This window comes from Alosa pseudoharengus, unplaced genomic scaffold (assembly GCF_046254945.1).
Source record: "Alosa pseudoharengus isolate Yale_2024_CS ecotype anadromous, Long Island Sound unplaced genomic scaffold, YU_APseudo_1.1 YU_APseudo_1.1_scf_4, whole genome shotgun sequence".
In the NCBI taxonomy this organism is placed as follows: domain Eukaryota; kingdom Metazoa; phylum Chordata; class Actinopteri; order Clupeiformes; family Clupeidae; genus Alosa; species Alosa pseudoharengus.
The window spans coordinates 30,721,023-30,746,187 of NW_027468774.1; the positions used below are offsets into that span (position 1 = coordinate 30,721,023).

The 25,165-nt window shown below is 44.8% G+C and overlaps 1 protein-coding gene across 9 annotated transcripts in view; it reads right to left on the bottom strand.

Annotated features, from left to right (window-relative positions):
• Positions 1 to 2,320: 2,320 nt before the first annotated feature.
• Positions 2,321 to 25,165, bottom strand: part of hdac5 (histone deacetylase 5) — a 77,137-nt gene continuing 54,292 nt past the window's right edge. For 6 of the 9 annotated variants that reach the window (XM_076265857.1, XM_076265856.1, XM_076265849.1 and 3 more), the window contains 20 exons: positions 24,764 to 24,876; positions 22,847 to 22,966; positions 21,841 to 22,099; positions 21,055 to 21,260; positions 19,805 to 19,822; positions 17,104 to 17,394; positions 11,968 to 12,133; positions 11,694 to 11,827; positions 11,291 to 11,411; positions 10,291 to 10,340; positions 9,888 to 9,995; positions 9,628 to 9,683; positions 9,304 to 9,391; positions 8,782 to 8,901; positions 8,020 to 8,117; positions 7,587 to 7,705; positions 5,900 to 6,033; positions 5,475 to 5,559; positions 4,999 to 5,152; positions 2,321 to 4,284 (listed from right to left, as the gene is read on the bottom strand). In XM_076265857.1, coding sequence (XP_076121972.1) covers positions 4,245 to 4,284; positions 4,999 to 5,152; positions 5,475 to 5,559; positions 5,900 to 6,033; positions 7,587 to 7,705; positions 8,020 to 8,117; positions 8,782 to 8,901; positions 9,304 to 9,391; positions 9,628 to 9,683; positions 9,888 to 9,995; positions 10,291 to 10,340; positions 11,291 to 11,411; positions 11,694 to 11,827; positions 11,968 to 12,133; positions 17,104 to 17,394; positions 19,805 to 19,822; positions 21,055 to 21,260; positions 21,841 to 22,099; positions 22,847 to 22,966; positions 24,764 to 24,876 — 2,480 coding nt within the window. In that variant the 3' untranslated portion in view covers positions 2,321 to 4,244. The remainder of the gene's footprint in view (positions 4,285 to 4,998; positions 5,153 to 5,474; positions 5,560 to 5,899; positions 6,034 to 7,586; positions 7,706 to 8,019; positions 8,118 to 8,781; positions 8,902 to 9,303; positions 9,392 to 9,627; positions 9,684 to 9,887; positions 9,996 to 10,290; positions 10,341 to 11,290; positions 11,412 to 11,693; positions 11,828 to 11,967; positions 12,134 to 17,103; positions 17,395 to 19,804; positions 19,823 to 21,054; positions 21,261 to 21,840; positions 22,100 to 22,846; positions 22,967 to 24,763; positions 24,877 to 25,165) is intronic. The other 3 variants (XM_076265853.1, XM_076265855.1, XM_076265852.1) reach the window with 3 other exon arrangements.

Genomic DNA, 25,165 nt, shown 5'->3' on the forward strand with positions numbered 1-25,165 from the left:
ACTTGTATTGTCGCAACAGGAAAGCATTTGAAAGAGAACACAAGAAATTAAGGAATGTGCTTTGATCATTTCAAAACATTGGCATTTTAATATGACCAGAGGAGAAGAGAAAAACAGAGAGAAGAGGAGTACAGAGGGAGAAAGAGAGAGACAGAGAGAAAGATAGAGAGAGAGAGAGAGAGAGAGAGAGAGAGAGAGAGAGAGGGAGGGAGAGACAAAGTACATTAAAAATATAAGGTTAAAAGACAGTCACATAATTTAACTTCCAACCACGGAAAGTGGAGATTGAAACACCAATGCAGTGGAAGGACACAAATGTAAGAGACACCTCTCTTTCAAAAGTCAAAAAATATACAATTACTCTTTAAACCTTGACGATCATAGGTCACTACATATACACAACGTATGAAATATCAATAAATATACATATTTACTGAATAGCAAAATAGTGTGGCAGCAACAATAAAGCTATCATCAATGGTGAATGAGCTGAAATCTTCAGAAACACACACCCCCACACACTTTCACACACACATGGATGTCTTCAGGTATCTACTGTACTGTTTGTGAGGCCACTTGAATGAAACTTTGAAATTGCAGTTTCTTTCTATTGTGTGTGTGTGTTAGGTGTGTGTGTGTGTGTGTGTGTGTGTGTGTGTGTGTGTGTGTGTGTTTTCCCCCAACATCCTCTATGTTAATGATTTTAAACTGTTCAAGTGTTGCAATATCTCTCAGACTGGGATGTGTGTGTGTGTGTGTGTGTCTGTATAACAAGCCAAGTCGATCATGAAAACAGTCCTCCGGTTAAGCTCCTCCCACCGAATTATTCAGCCGATAAATGTTGAAAAGCAATATGGGTCGAAGATGTACAACTGCAGCACAAACTTCAAATGGTCAGTGTTAAACATCAAACCATTACAAAACAAGGTCACAGTAGTTCCTGAAACAGTTAGCATGTCCCCATACATAGTAATCACACACATGGTAGAAGACGAAGTGTGTGTATTTTACAGTATGTGTGTGTGTGTGCTCACGCTGGGCATCGACAGCTTAAGGTGTGTTTCAAACAAAGTGTTGCAGAACCAACCTCCTATTTATACGTCAGTAATCCTGTGATGCTGAGAGGCACACATTTTCCAATGAGAGTTCACCAATGATGAATGCCAACATTACAGAAATTACTGTGTGTGTGTGTGTGTGTGTTTGTGTGGAAAAAGCGCAAGTTGGCTAATGTTTGGTGACATCGCCAACTGAAGGTGGATATTCAGAATTTTACAAAGAGCTTCCACAAAGACAATCGCATGGTGATATTATCATCTAGTAACACACTGTTGAACAGGTTTGGTAGTGACCCGGCCGCCATCATGTTCTTAGTTCCAAAGTGATTTTAGCCATAGTCAGTGTACAAGATGTACATTATGATTGACTTCCAAGAAACAGTATGATATCATCAGGAGAAGGGGTTGTGAACACATTTGGATAGACTTGAAAACATGACAATTAATGGCTGGATTTAGATTTTTTTTTCAAAGAAAAAAATAAGAGCAAATTTCCTCTGCAATCATTTCTGACTCCAAATAAATAAGTAAAAAAAGAACAAGGGATATGAGTCAAGAAATGTGTGTTAGAAATTCAACACAAATTGAAACACACACAGACCCACAAAGAAAAGGCTGCACTGAAAACAGCAATGCCTCAAAAAAGGATAAAGAGATAATGCACCACATACACTTTTTTAGGTCTTTCAGTGCTGAACGTCCAACACCCATCACTATGGTGGATGATCTAAAGGCAACAACAGCTCAAAATGCCCAGAATCATCTCTATCCCCGACTGCAAAAAAACAGAGGATGCCACTCAATCGGTAGCTGAACCAGACCCAGGCCGACATTTGCACAAACCACAAAGCAAAAGCCTGAAGGAAGAGTTCAATACATGGGTGATGAACTAGCCACCAAGAACCTTGTGGTATTGTTGGGTTAAGAGTGTATGTGTGTTTTATGTTTTTGTAAAGTGGTGCTACACCTTATTGCCTAGAGGAAATTATCATTGTGTGTGTGTATTTGTTTTTTGTTTTTCCTAGACAGTTCTGAAGGGAACAGAGGGCTGTTCCACATTCCTGTGCAGTGACAAAAACAAAGACATCAATACAAAATAAACAAAAACACAAATAATACACTGTGCTTATGCTCTCTCCCAAAACATTATGCCTCTTTTCAGATAAGCAAGTAGTTGAATCCAACCGCTGTGGATTAACACTGATATCTGTTTTTGTCTTATTATTATATATATATATATATATATATATATATATATATGTGTGTGTGTGTGTGTATTATTTTTTTACAAAAAAGATTTCCATAAAAAAATGACCATGTACAGTTTTTTTTCTCTCAAAACCAATGGAAAAGAAATAGCTCATTATTGACTCTGCCTCCTGAGGAGAGCAGACAATGGAAAACGCATCTACAGAGGAAGGGAAATAACATACGGATTGGTCGTATTCAGGAGTTTGTTAGTGTGTGTCCTGCAGGCTGCCCAAGAGCATAGGATGGACATATAAATCAACATGTAAATAAAAATAAAAACAAATTCAGGCTGCTGGCCAGATGACCATATAGCCCTTAAAAGGAGCTGCACTCGGACAAAAAAAGAGAGAGGGACAACACAAAGAGAGAAAGAGACAAATGGAAGAGAGAGAGGGATGAAGAGGAAGAGAGAGAGAGAGATGGAATCCAAGCTGTGCTCATTGCCTGCATGGCTAAAATGGCTAACAACAAAAAAGAAACTTAAGGCAATTACAACCAAAACTTCAAAACTTAAACAAGATAAATGGTAAAAACTGAGTGAAAGAGGAGAGTAAAACATGCAGATTTTTCTTTCTCCATTCCATTGTTGGTGTTCTTTATTATTATCATCATCATTATTATTATTCTTTTCATTAGTATTATTATGTCTCAGAAAAGGCACCAAGTTCTTTTTAAAAAGACGTCTCTGTCACGCTGAGTACCCACCATTGGTCAGTCAGCGTCAGGGACAGGACAGGTCAGGGTATACAGTCTTAGCAAAGCCACTGCCTCAAGCAGGGCTGCCAACGGGTTAAGTGTCATTGTGTGTGTGTGTGTGTGTGTTAGTGTCTCTGTGTGACAAGACCAATCAGAGTGTGTGTCCAAAATTAATCTGTTGTCTCCTGACAATGTCTTATATCTACTGTGACAATGTGGGAGGCACAGCAGCCTTGAAAATCAATTGGCCAAAATTAGGGGAGAAAAACGGTTGTCAAGGGGCTTTCCTGCATGGTTCTTACCACATAAGCCCAACCACAGCAATTATCAAACACATGACCGAGATATTGTACAGTATTTATATATAAATATATATCAAGCATGTGTTTACAAGACACACATACAGAACCACATATAAGCCTATACATACATCGTATCCATATATACGATTGTGTGCTTCTTTGAACAAATTACTGTACAGACAAACATGTATTCCAACCAATAGACAAGTAGAGGAAAGAGGTATGCATGTTTGTGACAGAGAGCCCAAAAGCTTTCAAAGTCTTTGTTATTATTTAGCTGGGAACATATTTGGGATCAGTGTTTGTAAGTTACAGTGCGTGTGTCAATGTTTATGCGTGTACATGTGTATGAGCTATTGAGCATATACATAAGGTTGTTGAAATATTTTTGCTGCTTGTTGGCTTTTTCCATTTTGAAAATGTCCTGACGACTGTTGTGTTTTCCTCTTTGAAAAAGTAGCACAGGAAATGTACATAGCCTCTTCAGCCGTTTCAATGACAATATGCCAGTGCCATTGTCTTTTGCGTGTTGTCGTTGCTGTAGTTCGCTCCAAAAAAAGAACAATAAGTGTCATATAAACAAAGGCATAAGCAGAATGGCCCGCCTCTTCCTGCCCTTCCACCAGCCAATCAAAGTCTCCCACTAGCCGCATGAGAGAGTGAGAGCATGTTTGTTTTCTCTCACCTATCACCCCTCACCCAAACACACACGTGTGCACACACTCACACACAAACATGCCAGTCCGCTGACCTGGAGACAAGTGTGTGTGTGAGACACAGGTGATGCAGGCACAGGTGAGGCGATGTGTCGCAGGTCCCGACAGAGGTGGAGGGAGGAGGGGTTTGTGTGAGGAGGAGAAAGAAGTCACTCGGGGACACTGCAGCCCAGGCGCCGGAGACAAAAGAACTGCCGCAGGTCGCGACACATCCAGTTGTCCTAAAGCGCCGGCTCCTCCTCCATAGGCTCTTCCACTGACCTAAAACAGGAAACAGGAAGAGGGAGACAGGAAGTGAACATTACTGAATGACAGTGCTCTTCATCAACATGCAAAAATATATCACACACAAGGTTAAAGTCAGAAATACCATTTTACCTGAAAAGTACAAATTCACTAGCCTGACGTAGCCATACTCAATTCTATTTAGAATTTGACTCTGATACTGCACCATTGGGACGTGACTATGGGCGTGTTTCAACCGATACAGGTAAAAAATGCCTCTGCACACAATTGGATAGACCTAACCAATCAGAGCAATTTTAAGTTATTGTGCTGTCAGTATCTTGTACAACAGATGCAATAGCGACATCTAAAATGTCTCATTTCTCTAGCGACAGCCTTTTTGTTGTAAAGGGCAGTTCCGTACAAAACTGTCACATCCATAACGGCAACACAATGGCATGGTATTTAGTTGGCGTTATGGACGTGCCCTAAACAAAATCAGCCAAAGTGCGCTCAGGTGGAATGAATGACTGTGCACCGTTTTTTCTCTCGAATTTCCCGACGTTTGTGGGCGGGGTTAAATTTGTGCAAATTCACTGTTTTAAGTGGTAAACTGTAAGTTGTGCAGTGATGATGCTCTATCCAAAAAGGCATTTTATTGTAATTTTCCCATTCCACGTGACAACAGTAGAGCGACACAAAGGTTGCCACAGAAATGAGAAACATGCATCTGCAATGTGCGGACCGCACCTGATCTCCGTGACAACAGCAGCCTGCTCGGCATCAACAGTGAGCGAGGCCATGGCCGTCACGGTGTCCGCTTCGTCCTTCTCTCTTCTCTGGGCATCCAACAGACACTGTCCCACGGTAGGAGCCAGCCGCTGCAGGGAACTCCAGTGTTTACCTGGCGAGAGATAGACAGAGCGAAATAGAGAGAGAGAGAATGAGAGAACAAGAGGCAGGGGCAGAGAGGACAGGAGGAACAGGATTGAGAGATGACAGAGAAAGACAAGAACACAGATGAAGACAACAAGAGTGAGTGAATGTCACGAATAATTGATCATAAACTGGACATATCTGGCCAGTGTAAGACACAGTTGATCTGCCTGGGACAAACAAAGTCCCGCTGGTGGGCTGATACTGTATGGGAATTGCATGGAGCCACATGTGGCGGACAGAGGGCCTGTCTGAGGAGGCAGCACAGTGTAAATGTTGGTGAAACTCACTCTGGATCTCTATGACCCTCTCCAGTGAGGCGGCTGCTTTAGGGCACGGCTTCTCCTGCAGGACGGACTCTGGCAGAGGTTCCAGCTGAAACCACAACAGTTAAAGCGCGTTGTCAGCCACTGGTTACTTACAGTATCCTGGTTCACTTATGTATCGTATATACTCATAGCTTATATGACTTACTTACTCGATATTATATTTCAGCACATACAACATGGCTCTATCTACTGTATGAGTGCACAGGTGTTTCATCAAACGCGTGTCTGTATGTGCGCGCACAGCTACACAGGAGTAGGAGGTCGATGCATGTGTTTGTGTGTATTTGTGTGTGTGTGTGTGTGTGTGTGTGTGTGTGTGTGTGTGTGTGTGTGTGTGTGTGTGTGTGTGTGTGCGTGTGAATGCATGTGTGCTTGTGTGTGGATACCTCATCTCCCAGCAGTGCTGACACACAGGCCTCAGAGGCATCGCAGATGGCTGTGAGGTCATGCCCCCCCTCCAGAGCCAAAACCACTCGCCCTCCTGCCAGCGTCATCAGTTGCTTCGTGAGGTGGCCAAAACCTACATAACACACACACACACACACACACACCAAGATCATTGATCAAACACCTCTATTCCACAGGTAAGATATTACATCATTACATCATTTCAGTGTGTGGGCAAATCCACGTGTGACCACGCAGAAACAGAAACACACACACACACAAACACATACACATACACACACACACACACACACACACACACACACACACACACACACACACACACACACACACACACACACACACACACACACACACACACCATTTAGTTGTGTACCACTTTATACTAACAAAATCCACATCACATAGTATTAAATGTGCTGATTTCTCTCATAACACTATGCATGTTAGCTCCTGTCTTTCTATTATAAATCTCCTTAGTGTGTTCTCAAAGAACCCACTAGTTGATACAGCTCCATTCACTGACTCAAACCTCAGTGTGTCATTATGTGCCAATCCTGTGATAATACTTTCTTATGTTGCACTGGTACTCGATCACGACAGCTTGCCAGAGCCAGACACTCACTAAAATTACCCAAGGACTGCTTGACTGCCAGTACATGTGCCGGTGACTAAACTACACAATTATGCTCATATTAGCACTGAATATGAACAGAGTGAGTCATCTTCTCACTGCTCCTGACAGGAACTGATGTCACCTTCAGAGCTTCTGGCTCCAGATCTGGAACCTTCCAAGGAAATGTTATTCGTGGCAGCTCGTCCAAATGAGTTGGGACGTGTGCGCTCTGCAGGTGGCCTTGCATCGTGTACCAGTGGTGTGAAACTAGGACTGCTGCTGTGTAACATGTATTAATGCGCAAGAGTGTTAGAGTCAATGTGTGCCAGTAGAGGGCGCTAGAGGCAAAGAATTCAACAGAGAGCCCAGATGTGAGTCAGTTGTTTTCTGTTCAGGGGTTGTAGATGGGAACATGTTTTTGAGGACAAACACACACACACACACACACACACACACACACACACACACACACATAAATACATAACGTCAAGAAAAGCGAAAAGAAGAGGAGTGGAGGACAGAGAGGAGGATTCTGGGAGACACACTCAGCTCCAGCATTCACACATAGCACAAATGATCAGTCTCCAGCCAAACATCACAGGGGAGCGATGAGTCATGGCTGCCTGCAGGAGGGTGGGCTTCTCAGTGAATGAATCGTGAGGGGTGCTCACATAGACAGGAGACGGAGAGAGAGAGATGAAGAGAGACAGAGAGGGGGGGGAAGAGGGAGAGAGAGTTGGTGAGAGAGAGAAAGAAAGAAAGAGGGAGAAAGGGAGATAGTGAATGAAACAGATCTCGGGGAGAGAGAGGGAGAGAGAGGCAAAGAGGGATGGTGAGAGAGATGGTGAGAGAGAGGGAGAAAGAGGGAGATGATGACGGAGAAAAGGTAAGATAGTGAATGAGGCAGAGGGAGCGGAAGAGAGGAAGAGAGGGAGAGGGGGGAGAGAGGGAGCAGGGGGAGAGAGAGGGAGAGAAAGAAAGATGTGGAGGAGGAGGGGGGAGGGGGGGTGGGCGTGGTGAGCTGCTGCAGATGCTGCAGTGTTACTCACACTTGGCCGTGACGTTGTAGCCGCCCAGAGGGGACTGGTGACCCTCGACCGCGTCGAAGCCGGCCGACACCAGGACCACGTCCGGAGAGAACTCATTGGCGATCGGCATCACCACAGTCCTACATGAACAGACAGCCAGTCACTGACTGCACCAATCACATGGATCCCCTCACAGACTAGCAAACTGAATGAGATGGAGTGTGTCATCCTCAAGACTGTTAGATCAATGAATGGACTGTGAACTCAGTGTTGCTAAGCATAAAGACAGTCCGTTGGCTGTCAATCGTATTAATCGTAATTTTCTTCATTTCTGCTTTCTATGTATACTTCTACAATGCATAGCAAGAAGCTTGGGAATTCATTCAGCTTGAAATGGTCTATACTGATTTATTTCTGATTTCTAAGCAGGTCTGATGCAGGCAGACAGACATACCTGAAGGCTGTTAAGTACTCCACATCACCCATAGGGGGCTCCACTCCACCCGTCCAGGCAATGTTCACATTAAAGCCCACACCTGGCCCAACTCCCACCTGCACAAGCCCACACACACACACACACACACACACACACACACACACACACACACACACAGAGGAGAAAAGCAGCTCTAAGCACTTGGCCACTCGACTGTAGCAGTGACAGTGTCCTTGAGGGTGGACCCCCCAGCCTGAGCGAGCTGTGTGATTGTGCTGCTGTAGTCTTTCCCAAATTAGTCTGGGGTGGCTGTTAATTGGCTAATGCTGGAGGCAGCATACTGGAGGCACAGATGGTTCCGGAATTAATCCCATTCAGGACGCAAGTCCTCAGGAGCCGGCATGAACACTGCTGTCCCCTTCATCTCATTTCCACATATTCACCTCTTTAGTGAAACCTTTCATTACAGTTAACTCATAGAGTGCTATATTATATAATGTTTACATGTTATATATTAGGCTACATATAACTGTGTAGATGTTTTAGAGTTTATTAAATGCAAACCACCATATTGCCACCATGACTGTATATTACATATTATTTCAAATAAACTTCAGCTAATGCATTCCTTACATATTATTTCAAATAAACTTCAGCTAATGCATTCCTAAATTTAAGATGGAATCACTTCACAAACTCATAAGCTATTGTGAAGGCTGAAGTTCATGTTTAACTCTTGACCTCTGACCTCATCTTTCAGCCTTGACCTCCACTACTGACCTCCTCAGGAGCTCCGCTCCCGGGAAAGAAGTTGCCATCGTCATAGCGATGGAGGGAGATGTAGAGTACATTGGGATCGTTGTAGAAGGCCTGCTGACTCCCGTTGCCATGGTGAATGTCCTAAGGTTTCAGGAAGCAAGTGAAAAGGAAGGATAGAGAGGGGAAGTGTGTTTTACCATAAAAATGAGAGAAAAATTCACACTGTAACTCCTAGCTCTCCTTAGCTATACAAACAGGTTCTCTGCTCTTTCTGATTCCCTATAAGCTCATGCACGTGCTAACACACCAGCCAATGTAGCATTTCACCGTTCTCCTATCAGCTAATGTCTAGGGATCTGGAAAAGCTACAGCCTCAATGGATATGAATACAAATCAAGATTTTCCAATGAGAGAACGAAATAGGTGGCAGAAGGAATGACAAGAATGAAAAAGGCAGAGAAAGAAAAGGAGAAGATGAGATTAGAGGTGGAAGGAGAGACGTAGTCAAGGGGACCTAATGTAGGCAGAGCGCTGAACACTCACCCAGTCCACAATGAGTATCTTTCCTACTCCGAGTTTCTGCTGCAAGAGCTTTGCTGTAATGGCTACTGAGTTGAAGAAGCAGAACCCCCTGTGACACACACAAACACAGATATATATATAAACCTTTTTTTATAGAGCACAAAGTAGAAGGGTGGAACAACACAGAATGTTCAGTTATGAATAATTCAGCTCCTCTTCTGGAGTAGAGTATTTCAGACTCAAACAAAGTGGCACTGTCAGCAGCCTATGGTGACATCATCCAGACCAACTGCCACCCCCCCCCCCCCCCCTTCCCATTACCCACAATTCCACAGGGCTACTCACATGGCTGTGGACTCCTCTGCATGATGCCCAGGTGGACGGACCACAGCGAAACCGTTCTGTTTGTTGAGAAATATGAGGACAGACAAGAAGAGACAATGTTGCAAAAGTTAGAGACAGACATTTTGGTCACAGTGTATTCTCTATACTGAGGGAGTGGCAAAATATGTGTGTGTGTGTGTGTGTGTGTCTGTCGGTGTGTGTGTGTGTGTGTGTGTGTGCGTGTGTGTGTGAGTGTGTGTGTGTGCGCGTGCGTGTCTCACCTTGAGTTCTCCGGCGGCAACCTTGAAGGCCAGCTCAATGACGCAGCCCACAGCCATGCGGACTGCCCCAGAGGAGTGCATCTCGTTCCAGACTGTATCGCTGTCCACCTGCAGTGACCATCAGACACATCAAGCACTGCTGCACTCTTCCTCATCTCTCTCTCTCTCTCTCATCATTACATAGTGAACACCATCACCAACAAGACTACAGTCACCATGACCTCATTAGTGATCAATGCATTTCTGACTGGATACAGATAACAATGACACGTTGTATCAAGTAGATTTCTAAATAGACTTCAGAGAAGTGGCTCTATCAGTTTCTGTGGGGAAAGGTGGATGAGCTGTATGGAGGAGGAAGGATGGACGGATGTGGAAAACAACAGGAAAGAGGTCAACTCACCCCGATGCCTCCACAGGGCAACATGGCGTACATTTTTTGACTCATTGGCCCTGCAGAGAAAACACACATGTTCCATCAGTGACAAATTCACAGCAATCAAGCACTTTACTTCACATAGAACTCACTGTTTGAGTGCCTAGTGACTGAAATTGTAGAGCTACAACAGTGTGTGTTCCTATCACTAGGAGATGGTGCAACAGTTCTCAACAACCATGTGCATTGCCCAATGGCACTGACACAGAAATGCCTTAAATCTTTAAATTGTTACCCTTTAGCCCCCCCCCCCCCCCATTGAGGGGCACTTTTGAAGAGACAGAAGAGGCCTTGAGACTATGGGGGGTATATGGGCAGTGTCTGCCTATATTCAGAGATATGCACCCATACCGGATAGGTAAGGGGTGTGATAACTAGAGACTGGGGAATGACTGAAGCCACGACTTACTTCTGATGCACACCCTGACGTCTTCACAGCCATGCCTACCCGCAATCTCCCCCACCCCCTGTGGTGCCATCCTCCTGAGAATCCCTCTATCTTGACCTCCCCCCTCTCCCCACACACACACGTCACACGGGCGGTGAGTCACACTCATTCAGGAGGAAGGATGGGGGATATAAGGCAGAGGGCAGTGTGTGTGTGTGTGTGTGTGTGTGTGTGTGTGTGTGTGTGTGTATGTGCGTGCGTGTGTGTGTGTGTGTGTGTGGGGGGGGGCTCTTAGTCCTAAAAAAAACATTATCTGTGTGGTAGCAGGTCTATCCCACAGACCACAGACACAGACCACGACACACTATGCTAAACGTCTGGAGGTAAAAGCCCAGCTTTGCACCAATGCTACTGCTAATAAATTATGTCTCAGAACAGGTTGAGCTACGCAGTTTTTGCACATACAAAATACGACCCATACATGAATAATACAAAATAAAACGCAATTGAAATTCTTCGCAATTCCTAATATTGGTAAATGAATCGATGGCGTATGTGTGCATATGGCTTTGTTCTCACCTAAGAGCTTCTTGCTGTCTAGCTTCTGCCTGTTCAGAGGACTGGTTCCGTAGAGGAGAGTGTGATACTCTGAGTGAACTGTCTGAATCTCATCTAGCGTGGCCTTCCTGCCCCGGATCCTCTGCGAACAAACAAACAAACAAACAAATAAACAAAACAAACAAACACAGCACAACACAACACAACACAACACAACACAGCACAACACAACACAACACAACACAACACAACACAACACAACACAACACAACACAACACAACACAACACAACACAACACAACACAACACAACACAGCACAGCACAGCACAGCACAGCACAACACAACACAACACAACACAACCAGAGCTAGAGTGCGGAGAGGCTGCAGATGGTCCTCCGGGGCAGTGGGGGGCGCAGTCTCACCTCACAGCGGCCCAGCAGCCCGGTCTCCTGCAGCCGGGACCACACGCTCTGGATGCGGCCCGCGTGCTCCGGGTGGATGTGGGTGTTGCCACACATGCACTGGTGCTTCAGCATCAGCGTGTCGTACACCAGCCCTGCCACATGGAGAGAGTGAAGAAGGATTAATATATATAGCAGTTAACAATAAAGATCGGGGGGGGGGGGGGGGGTGATGATGAATGATGAATGATGAAGCTCTAGATGAAGTTCTAGTTCCATTTGTAGTGTTGGCTACCTGTAGTGAAGAGGTGCTTAATGGGGACTTCTGCCATAGGGGCTCCCTTAAGACTGGCAGTGGCCGGGGAGGACTGGGCCCTTCCCAGGGGTCTGTGGGGCATGCCAGTGATGGAGAGAGAGGCCTGGAACACATTGAGCTGCTGAATGTGATGTTGGTCTGAAAACTGCAGAGAAAGAATAAAAATAAAATGAAGATTATTAAGACACTTATTTTTACATTTCATTTTATGTCAGGTTTATTAAGCTTCCTGAAACCAACCTTTATCATTAAAGATTAACGTTAGATACAATTAAAGTTGTATCTCCATATCTCAAAAATCTCCAGCTATTGAAAGTGTTGTAAGCACTGAAGAATGAATTAAATGGAAAGCGGAACAAGGTCTTGATAAAAAAAAAAAAACCTGCTCACACATTCACACATTGCTGTTAAAATTAAACCTTGACCACTGCAGTGTGATTGATGAAAAGTTAATGAGTTAACCTGTTAACTAATAACAGTGTCAACACGACTGAATTTTTCCTTCACAAAGAGCTGACAATAGTATTTCTGTCGCTCATAAAAGTTCCACAAAAACAATCAGAAATGCACAAGGTAAGAGTTGACCTGTAAGGGGTGATGAGGAAAAAACATCCCCACAAAGCAGCAGAGAGAGAGAGGGAGGGAGGGAAGAGCCAGAGGAGAGAGAGGGAGGGAGGGAAGAGCCAGAGGAGAGAGAGGGAGGGAGGGAAGAGCCAGAGGAGAGAGAGGGAGTACACACAGAGATGGAGGGGACAGGAGAAAGAGAAACAGAGGGGGGAGATCAGCACAGTGGAGCTAAATTAAGCCCTGAACCGAATAAACAGAACACTCTAAACAAAGACCACAGAGCACGTGTGCACACAACCAACTTTCAAAAGGCAGAATGTGTGTGTGTGTGTGTGTGTGTGTGTGTGTGTCTGTGTGTGTGTGTGTGTGTGTGTGTGTGTGTGTGTGTGTGTGTGTGTGTGTGTGTCTGTGTGTGTGTGTGTGTGTGTGTGTGTGTGTGTGTGTGTGTGTGTGTGTGTGTGCTTATGTGGACTCATCCAGCCCTCAAAAGGGCTGGCAGCTTGTGGTTGTGTGTGCATGTGTGTGTGTGAGGGTATGTGTGTGTGTGTGTGTGTGTGTGTCAATTTATCCCATATTCAGCCCTCAAAAGGGCAGGCAATATGCATTTGTGTGTTTGAGTGTTTGTGTGAGTCTGTGTGTGTGCGTGTGTGAGTGTTTGTGTGTGTGTGTGTGCATGTGTGACTAAGTTTGGTGTGTGTGTGTGTGTGTGTGTGTGTGTGTGTGTGTGTGTGTGTGTGTATGTGTGTACCCATCCCTCATTCAACCCTCAAAAGGGCAGGCAAAGGGGAGAAGCTGTAGCAAGGCCCGCCAAAAAGCTACTTTACACATCCCCTGCAGTAAACACACACACACACACACACACACACACTCCAAAAAGAGGGAGGGAAAGACAGAGGTCTGCTCTCTGTCAAGCAGAAAAAGAAGGGAGAGAGGGAGGGAGATGAACGGATGGCTTGGCCGGGCCTTGCATGTTTGGAAAAAATAACAAACGAGTGAAAACACATGCCATGGAAGTCAGAGAGAAAGAGTAAAGGAAGAAGGGACAGAGAGAGAAGAGAGAGAGAGAGAGAGAGATACAATGTGGAGCACCTACAATTACTTGATGGGATATTAGTTAGCACATTAATTGTGCGCGAACGCACACACACACACACACACACACACTGTGCCTTCCACCACGTCCTGATCTCTTCTTCATTCGAGACACTTAGACGCTGCAGCATATCCTCTCCCACCTCTGTCCTCTATTCACAGCATGGATGCACAAGCCATTTGTATTCAAGACAAGTGGAGCAGGGGTGTGCACGCACACACACACACGCGCGCACGCGCGCACACACGCACACACACACACACACAGGGGGGAGAGGAGAAGAAGAGAAGAAGAGAAGCAAGAGGAGGAGAAAAGAATGGACGGAAGGAAAGAAAATGGAAAGAGAGGGAATGAGGAAGGATGACTGGGGTAACTTCTGCTAAATTCTGAGTCTGAGATGTTTTTGATTATGTCCTCTCTATGCCCCCCCTCCCCTTCATCAATTTCCTTCAAACACACACGCACACACACACACACACACACACACACACACACAAACTGTCACAACAGAAATGGCTCTCAATAGAAGCTGCTATTCCCAATGAGATTTGATTGGGTGTAAAGTGCACTGCGAGGAAGGCGGGGGATGAAGAGCAGGAGAGAAAGAGATAGTGAGTCAGTCAGTGAGGGAGAGAGACAGAGAGAGAGACAGTGGGAGAGAGAGGGAAGGGGAGAGAGAGAGAGGTAGGGAATGAGCAGGGGGGGTGGTACTGCAAGAAGGGAGACAGGAGGATGCTGTAGCTATAAAAAAAAACTAAAAAGGAGAGAGAGAAAGAGAGAGAGAGAGAGAGACAGACAGGTGGAGAGAGTGTGAGAGCAAGGAGGAGGGAATGAGCAGGGGGGTACTGCAACAATGGAGACAGAGGGCTGTAGCTAGAAAAAAACTGGAGGAGAGAGAGAGATGCAGAGAAGAGGTGAGGAGTGTGGGATGAATCACCAAGGAGAGATGAGTCAGAGACGAGTCCATTCACCAAAATAAGAGGGGTAAAAGCACGGAGGACATTGGGGGAGGAGACTGTGTGTGTGTGTGTGTGCTTGTCCCAGTGAGAGAAAGCTGGATGCCGCCTGAATTCCAATGTGCTGCTCTTTGACAGAATCTTTCTCAATGATCTCAGCTTGAGCAGGAAGCTCACTGGCTGAATGTCTGAATGCAAATTCTACACACACACACACACACACACACACACACACACACACACACACACAGCATCAATGTGAATACTTCCTCTTCCTCATAGTAATTCCTTCATTGATCAGTCTTAATCATCTCATTTTCTTGTGTGGTAGCCCAATAACTTTACAGAGCACTACTGAATGCTCTAAACAGAGACTTAACACACAAAGATGCGATGGTTGAGTCAATACCCTGTTAGATATGCCAAATGTATGTAATTGAAAATCAACGGAAAAGGCAAATAAAACTGACTTTGGATGGAAAAGCAAAGACATTTTTCATTTTATGTGCTTGCTTTCTGTGTTAGCGGCATCTAGCATCAATACGCTGCAACACACTTCTTCCAATTTAGCCCGGAAAACATGACCAAAATAAACTGAATTAACCTTCTGATTAAAGTTGTTTTTTTATCCCTTTTTCAGTCCACCAGGAACACTTTGAGCACAGGGGTACTCATGCGATGCGGCTGGTTGGCTGTTTTGTGATGCAGACTGCAGCCCATTCATTCTCAAGAGCCGTCGTTTCGCCGCTGTATTCCACCAACATGGGCTAACTCATGATGACTCACTCAGTGGGTGGATATGAAAGCATTCGCTCACATTCTGTTTTTGTCTAAGTTCAGAGTTTTTTTGTGTGTATGAACTCTAAATCTCTCTCTCTCTCTCTCTCTCTCTCGCTTTCTTTCCCCCATCTCATACACACTCACTGTGAGAAGGACACCCACCATTTTCCAGCAACTCATCTCATGACCTCATCGTTTCACAAAATCAACATCAGAAAAAACAAAACTTGAATAAAGTACAAAAACAAGAACAGAAACAAAATTCCACAGCATCGGTAGAATCTTCACCAAGTGGGCAAAAAAACTGATGGTGTGACGACAGGGCAAATCTTACGAGAGTAGGTCTCCACCAAAGATGCAGTGGCTTACCGCTAGAGCCTTTCTGGAATGTTCTGTTCCGAAGTGGAGTGTTCCAGAGCATGGCAGACAGGCAGAATGGGGTCATTCAGTTCGACCTTCAACACTCAATTTTATGTGCTGGAGTAAGTTATGTACTTGGGCAAGTGGAGAGTTGCACAACTGATCTTATTAGAAATGCATTGTGTGGAGTATGATGGCTTTATTTCAGGGACCATCATCATGAGCTGAAGAACAGAAGATCCATGTAAAGCTTGTGGAGGAAGCACTTGAGATACTTGTGCAAACCTCAGTAATACTTCAGTCTGATTGCAGATGAAAACAAATGAAATGGCAATTTGCTACCTCCTCTATAATCTGCTCCTATAGTTTTATGACCTGTGCCTGAAACATGATGGAACTAATGCCATTAGGATGTTACCATTTTGAATAAAAGTGGCCCTGGAAGTCATTTTTTCTCCATTTCCAGCTTTTAAGCTCAGCCCATGCTGTGATAACTGACTCTTTCCAGACTTCCTGCAATTAACTTGTATTCCATCAATTAATTAATTCTGACATGTTCTTTTTTGACATCTTTATAAAAGAGCAGCCTTATTCACCTATCTAATTTACCCTTGAAACCATTGGGTTTAAAAGTAACATATTATGAAAATGGAACCCTTTCAGGGCTCTTACACAAGTATTTGGTTATCTGGGAAGGCTACCAATGAAAAAACACAGAAATAACAAAACCCAGTCATTTGTTTATTGGCTGCCTAGGTCTGGAAATGTGATTCAGTGAGACAAGAATGATCCATTCAGAAATCTTTCTTTAATGACGTTGAGAAAGGAAGCTTATTGAATAAAACCATCTCAATTTCACCTGGACCAAGTCTCTCCCCACGACTTAAGAATGCAAGTGCAAGAGCAAGGGATCCCACATTCAAGATTTAAAATTTTGGGAAAAGGGGAAAAATATGTGGCATTTAAAGCAATACCAAAGCATTTTTCCTATGTCGCAAGCGCACTATTTGTTTATCCAGCACCAGCTTTGAAAACAGTGATGTCCACAGACAATGTAGAGTATGTTGCATGATTTTATGAAAGTATGATGTATTGCAACATCAGAAGCAAGTCAAATTTGTAGTTTCTTATGTCTCATTCCATCAAACTACAGATCCGCAACCCGATTTGGCAAACTTGCATAGTGCAGGTATAGCCGATAGAGGGTCGTAAAGCGAATGCAGAAGTGCCGTTCACCCTGTTACAAGTTGATGAACCACTGAAACGATTTTGGAAAGATTATTTTAAGGTACAAAAAACTCTTTGGTGTTGCTTTAAAGCCAGCTACAACACAGAAAACTGAGTGGCAGTTCCTCCTACCTGTCCATAGGGGGTGCCATCGTCGTCGCACTCCTTGAGCTCGATGGCCTCGTCTTCATCGTCCTCCTCCTCCAAGTCGCTCTCGGTGCTCTCTCCCTTCAGGGGCAGCAGGCGCTCCGACGGCGGCGACGTTTCACCTGAGCCGTCCTTCTGGAGGCGCGGCTCACGCGTGTGCTCTGGCCCCTCGCCCCGGCCTTCCTCTAGCATCTCGGCCGTCTCTGTGAGCTCCTCCTCCGTCTCCTCGGGGTGAGTGGGCGGCTGACGGGGAAGTTCCGCCCCCTTGGAGAGGATCTGAGTGGACAAACAGTGCCTATTGGTTGCAGTCTGCTGTCAGTGGCATGCTAGCTAAAGCTAGCTAAACAGTGTCACAGAAACCTTGTGGGGATCGACAAAAAAAGCTATTTCCATTTTAAGTAGATGTCTTCTCAAATGGGTTTATGAATAAAATAAGGTGAGATGAGTGTGCAATTATTCAACAGTGTTTACATTTAGAGAAATTAGCTTAGTTGTCATCCGTGTGTGTTTACACAGTTTATGACTGTGTGTAAGGGTGCTTGTCTGTGGCTCAATGCCACCATCTATAGATTGGCAAGTGAAAAGACAAAACCCAAGAGGGGGTTACAGTCACTAGATGTACATTGTACACATGTATAAATTCATAAATTGCATGGCTCCCCATGGACGGACATATTGATGTCAATGGGGCATTTTGCCCATGTTCAGGGTGGAAAATAAAAAAGAAAGATTTGCATAAGACAAGTCAAATGAAAAACATATTTAAAAAATCTTTGTATATTCCCACAAGGTGTTTGAGTGCTCTGAAAATGATAACCAAAATGATTTTTCAGACTTGAGGTCTGCTGTTCAGACGCTGAAGGGATTTATTTTCTGTTCATTGCTTTTCATTGTGAGAGTGTTTCTACATATCTCAGTAAGGAAAATAAATCAAGAGCCTATGTTGAGTACAAATATGTCTTCTGAAGGCTTAAACAGAGCCCAGCCAAAAACTCCAATAAAATTTGTATCAACTTTGAGGGACAGCTATGACCATGCAGGATTATCCAGACCAAACGGGACGATTTTGCTACATACTATTCCTATTTTTGTACCAGCATGCAAAATTTGAGCCTCCTACATGGTTTAGTTCTGGCGCTGTGGGCTTGTGAACTTTGACAAAAAAAAGAGGCCGAACAAAATCGACACCCCCCTCCCCCTGTAAAACTGGCTGTATCTTGGAAAGTATTGATCTTACATAAGAGTAATTTTACAGTGTGTCTCCTGGGTAACATAGGTACACCTGGTAATTTTTTCAGAATTTTTTGAGACCTAAGTGCGTGGGCCCTGGTTGAACTGACGTGGAATGACCCTGGTGCATTTTCAGTTTTACTAAGGGGTACTACACCAAAATGGCATTTGGCCTACCCGGCTTTCCAGGGCCCAATGTGTGTGTGTGTGTGTGGGGGTGTGGATGGGTGGGGGTTGGCCTCCGGGGATCTTCTGTATCAGCCTAGTGGGGCAACATGCCCACCAAGTGTGTTGCATGTTCCCCGGTGTTCCGTTGTCTTGGAATTGCTGACCGAAAATTGTTTGACAGCTCCTTTATGATATCATAATATGTCTCCTATAGTTAGCCTACAGCTAAAAGGTATAGCATGTTCCTTTAATAGCAGATTGAATCAGACACTACTTATTGGTGGCAGCCTGCTGTGGCTGGCACACTAGCTAAACCTAGCTAAATGGTACCAAGGAAATCTCAGTTGCCAACTGACTGCTGCTAATAGTTTACACTAATAGTTGATTTCCAGACTGCCTGTCAGCCTTAGAGCTGTCAGCTTATTGCTATATTGCTATTAGCAGCTAGTACTGCCTGTCATGCATCTCAGAAGATACTCTTCAAACAACTGCTAATTCTATATTCGATTTAATAGTGAACTGGCATCACCACTGTAAACCCCACAATGTGGTCTGCAGTCTATTCTGAGAGAATAAGGCTCTAGTAAATCTAGAAAATCCACACTCACAGGGTTCCCCACCATGTGCAGCTGCGGCCTCACAGCAACACATCCCCTCGCGAGCAAACCGAGAGTTTAAGATAATAAAGGATAAATCTGCGCTCAGCTGCGAGCACAAAAGGAAAAAGGCCATTAGTCTTCCTCATGACCACTTGGGGTCGGTGCTAACCATTTCCCCTGTAGTGGATGGGACAGCTGCCTCCAGACCACCATCTGTACACTGAGCCTCACCTCATTATGGCAAAAACAGGCTGCTGTGTTTAAGGCCACCTATTTAAACAGGCCTCCTTAAATGACTTATGTTTAAAGTGTGATTAGTACAATTACTATGGCAAAATTATTATTTTGTCAGGACTAATGCATAGCCTGTTTATTTGTATATGTGTGTGTGTGTGTGCATGTGTGTGTGTGTGTGTGTGTGTGTGTGTATGTGTATGTGTGTATGTGTGTGTGTGTGTGTGTGTATGTGTGTGTGTGTGTGTGTGTGTGTGTGTGTGTGTGTGTGTGTGTGTGTGTGATGACATAACACCCCTCCTGAGTACACCAATCTTTGTTAAGCAATATTGTTTCTGCTTCCATTACTGTGAGTGTAAAGTTATTACTTGTATATAATCCATATGTGTACAGGTATGGTTGTGCATGTGTATCAGGGGTGTAACGGTACACAATAATCACGGCTCGGTACGTACCTCTGTCTCGAAGTCACACTTCAGTTCATTTTCGGTACAGTAAGAGGAAAAAATGGACAACATAAAATTGCTGGTTGTTTATTATGAACGTTTGTAAACACCAACAATTGATATTTGTTCTATAACATTTTTAATGAAACAAATGAATAAATATAAAAAATGAAAAATATAATTATATAATATATTATAAGAATTAAAAAACAGAATACTGCTGCAAACCACTGCTAATAAATTCTCAGGATTCTCAAACAATCTAATCCAAGTCGTTTGCCTTGGTGACTAGCCCGGCACGCCCCTTTGTACACATTACGGAATTCGGATGGTTAACGTCACCAGAGAGCTTCACTTCTTACAACAAACTCGTGTTACATACCTGGGGCGCGTTTCCCAAAACCATAGTTGCTAACCTGTTAGCAACTTAGTTGGTTGGCAATGGGAAATTGCATTGCAACCAACAAAGTTGACAACTTAGTTAGTAACTATGGTTTTGGGAAATGCGCCCCAGAGCAGTGCAGTTATTAAGATAAGGCTCCTATGAAAATTAATGGAGAGAAAACCCTAGATAACTCTATTCAGTAAGGTCATATGGACATTAAAAGTAGGCCTACATCACATTAATCTATAACTTAGTCCTCTGCATCATTGCTTCAAAGTAGGAATAATAACTTTGAATAGCTTAAATGGCTTAAAGTCAGCAGAACAATTAATGTCTTTATTTTGTTTTACTATTGCTTTATTATGCAATTATTTTGTTTGGCGTTTGTGTTACAGATGTCTGCATCTTCACAACACAAAGCAAGGAAGTGAGTGTGGTGACATCTGGCTAATCATTTTGTGCGAGGGACTGCTGTGGTTAGTGATATTTCTTAGGGAACTATAATAATTGGTCAAATTTGCAGAAAAGCGGTGGTTGGACATAATTGCAAGGTTGCCCAGACTTTTGTGTGGGATTACAGGTAGTTGAATTTGCGCTAATTGTTGCAATCATAACATGGCACAATCCTAGAGGAACTAGGGCCGTACCGAAAGTCCTGGACTGAAACGGTCTAGTATGAATATGTGTACCGTTACACCCCTGATGTGTATATGCATGTCTAATTTATGTATGTCTGGACATGTGTGCTTGTGTGTGTGTGTGTGTGTGTTTGTGGATGTATGCTTGTGTGTGTGTTTATGCGCATGTGTGTGTGTGTGTGTTCATGCTTGTGCTGTGCAAGTGTAAGTGTGTATGCGTATGTGTATATGTCTACCTTGTTGAGCTGGTACTGTTTCTGCTTCTCCAGGAAGTGCTGGTGCTGCTGCTGCATGACCAGCTGCTGGAGGGCCTGTGGACTCTGGGGCAGCGGCGCCGACTGGGTGCGGCTCAGGGGCCGGTGCCGCGGCAGCTTGTTCACCGTACGCATGTTATTGGACACCCGCTCGCCCGTAACCAATGGCGACTGGCCATACATGGGCACTGTGGGTAAAAGATAGGAAGACAGCCTTAGCGATGGCCGTTCAGTGACCTCCGAGAGGTTCATTCAGCGTGGTGATGCAGTGCAGACAGCTCAATATTTGCATGCTATTGTCAGTATAAACCATCTCATCTACAGAGTAACTGAGCAGCGTTGTATTTCTAATTCAATATTCATTTACTTTAAAGTGAGTCTGAGAGTATTTTTCACAATAAAGATGCCATTGTAGTGTATTCTCTTTCTATGGTATTTCAGTGCAGGTGGTGAGAGGAGGGATTATTACACCATGAAGTCAGATAACAATCCCATAAGAGTCTGAGCACTGGCAACTCCCGGTGCAGTAGTTAGATGATCATAACGCTGTCATCTATATCTGCAGAGAGTCGCACCGTTTTACAGCCGCATATAAAAGTGGACATAAAACAGACATCATCTGGACCATCCTTAGAGAGGAGTAAAAGAGTTCTGACCCAAATAGCATGCCAAACTTTTAGTCTACTCTGCTGATGGCAGTGTGTGTGTGTGTGTGTGTGTGTGTGTGTGTGTGTGTGTGTGTGTGTGTGTGTGTGTGTGTGTGTGTACCTGCGAGCAGCGCGCTCTGCTGCCGCGCCTGTTCCAGCAGCAGCACGTGCTGCAGGAGCGAGGAGTGCGAGTGCGAGTTGGTCTGGGGGCCGTCGGCGTCGTGGGGCGCTCCGGGCGGGGGCAGGCACGCCGGCAGTGACGAGGTGCTGACAAACTTCCCCGTCAGAGCGCCGCCCTGACGTAGCGACTGGAGGGCCTGTCGCTCCGCCTCCTGCAGCTTCTGGGAAGCCTGGAGGTCAGCAGCAAACGTCAGCCCACTCTACATTGGGCAATAGTGTGACAATAAGGCACAAACATACAATGCTGTGATTACTGGCTCATATGCAAGGTATTTGTTACGACAGAGGATGTAGACTGCCGCTACAGTGTTAAGGCCTATTCACACCAAGAACGATAACGATAACGATAACTATAACCAGAACGATAAAAGCGTTCACACTGAACAGCGATAAATAAAGTTTCTCCTTGTGTTAATGAATGTGATGGTTAAAATTCGATGGGTTCTGATTGGCTATTAACTTTTTATCGTTCTGAAAATCGCTCTGTGAAAGTGATCCCCAACGATATCGTTCTTCATGTCGTTATCGTTATAGTTTATGTGTGAACGTCGTCGACGAAACGATATTTATTTATAGTTATCGTTATCGTTCTTGGTGTGAATGGGCAATTAGTGTGAAAAGGAATGGTGATACAGTTGGGCTGGAGGGAGTTGAGTTGATTTGCAGGAAGAATAGAGCGAGTAATATGTGGGAATAAGGGGAACATTTCAGTCGCTCAAGAGTTTCCTACGCAGACCATATAGGGTACGTGTTCAGTACTCAAGAGACTACAAATGGAGTGTAAATGACTTACATACTGCATACAGAAACTAAGCTGACATTAGAGTAGGGTTACGACACTAAGCACTGTGGTGTGGGGTGTGGGAGGAGGGAGAGAGGGAGAGTGTGTGGCCAGGCAGTTGGATGTGGGGTGTAAAATGGCACTGGGGTGTGTGGCTGGTACTCACCGTGATGTGCGAGTTGGCAGGCAGGCCCAGAGAGATGTTGGGGAGCGAGGGGGACGTGTAGAGAGTCAGGGGGCTCACCGTCCCGTCCGCGTTCAGAGACTGGTGGAGAGAGCGCAGCTGCTGCAGGAGGAGGCAAGAAAGAAACGGATAGGAAGAGAAGGGGAGATGGGAGGGAGGGAGATAGAGAGAGGGAGGAAGGGAGAGAGAGAGAGATAGATAGATTCATAGAAGGAGAGAGGAAGTGGGATGAATGGATGTGAAGGGATGGCAAGGAAGGAGCCTCCAAGTTTAAACCCCCATAATACATAGAACAAACAGCATAACTATACTATATCATTAAAACATTACACACATGCATTTTCGAAAAGGTAGATAAGTTCAGTCCAGTTTAGGTCTGTCCACATGTGTTGCCTGAAAAACGTTTTCCTTCTAACTTCTAGCACTGAATCAATCACCAGTCAGAATCACCGATTAAATAAAACATTCTGCATGGAGAGAGACTGAGAAAGAGAGAGGGAGAGAGAGAGAGAAAGAAAGAGAGACAGAAAAAACAGTGAGAGGGGAGAAAGTGTGTTTGAAAGTGTGCGAACTGCCCTACTTGGAAGAAGAATGATGTCACCATTCTATTCTTCGCATTAGTGAATTTGCCGGCTGGATGCCGAGCTGCAGCGGCGCCGCAATAACGAACTCCACGCGCTATTTCAGAGTCATAACGGCAGTGCTATTTCTGAGAACGAACGCCGGCGCACCGCAAGCTAACTAGGTGGCCCGTTATGTCATCATCATCGCCGTTGTCGATCCGCTAGAGTGAAAGCAATGATGTGTATGAGCGAGCATATTTCACTGCCAAGACTCCCCAACATTACATTTTTATTTCTTTTTGTGTGTGTGTGTGTGTGTGTGTGTGTGTGTGTGTGTGTGTGTATGCCCTACTTTCTCGCGAGGACGTTTTGGAGCCAATGCGCACCGGAGGAAAAGCACTTCAGAGAAGCGGCTATTACAGTATATGCCATTATGCCGCAGTCTGTGTCGCATTTTTTCAAAGGCATCGAAGTGTGACCACATGAATGGTAAAATTACTTCACCAAATGTGCAGGTCCATAACGGAGTCTCCAATTAAGTCATTAGCAGAGGGCACCTCGCTGATGAGGAGAATGAGAGGCCATATTAAGTCACACTTGTAGTAAAATTATGATGAATTGTCCATCCAATTACGTCATGGTGTTAGCCTATTTTTGGGTGGCTACAATTTAACGTCTACCTCCACAAAGCCAAAACGTTTTCAACAGACGCTACCCCTTAACAGTGATTTACATCACTTTTTTAAGTCAATTTGATCTGCCATGCGTCACGTCTGCCCAATACATCCATATTCGCATGTATCCCACTAACTTCAGCGGCTCATTTGCGACAACACTTCCAGTCTCTCTATACCCACCCCTCACGCCTATAGTTCCTTCAAATGAATGTGTGGAACTTGGAGACAGATCTGTGCTGGGGCCTGGCAGCGTGACAGTAACACAGTGACGAGAGGCACGATCGTGTCAACTTGACCAAAAACATCTAGGATTTCTGCAAAACCCACTGCCGTCTAGTGTTTCCATGGTGTGGCGTTGAGATGAGGCTGCGTTCAAAATGCTTGCCAGTCTTACAGAGGGGCACGTTGACCTTCACACTCCTGCTCTAGCTGAGGCAGGGAGTGCAGTCAAGGCTGCGCCTGCTCACATCCCTTAGTTTGTTTGGTCACAGACACACACAGACACAGACACACACAGACACAGACAAAGACACACACACACACACACACAGGCACAGACACACACACACACACACACACACACACACACACACACACACACACACACACACACACACACAGTATCTGACTTAAACAGGTCTCAAACAAGAGTCTCTTACCTCAGCATGGATGTTGGGGACGGAGCCGCTGGAGCCGTTCTCGGCGATGGCGCTGTTGGAGCTGTTCGGAGAGCTGGGCCCAGAGCCGGGGGCGCTGCTGCACATGGACGACACTGGGACACACAAACAACGGCAATCAGTGACCGATAGTCCACATAGTACCACCACACAGATCTGCACACAACAACACCACCTTTGGACAAAAGTGTCCAAATACCATACAATAACCATACAATACCCAAATACAATAACCATAACCAAAAGAGCCAAATACCATAACCATAACAACAAACACAGCAGTCAGCCATCCACACTGACTCTTAAAGAGACCTGGGTCGAATTCAGGCCATACCAGTCCTTGAGGAGAGCTTCAGATGGACCGCAGTGGAGACCACAACATAC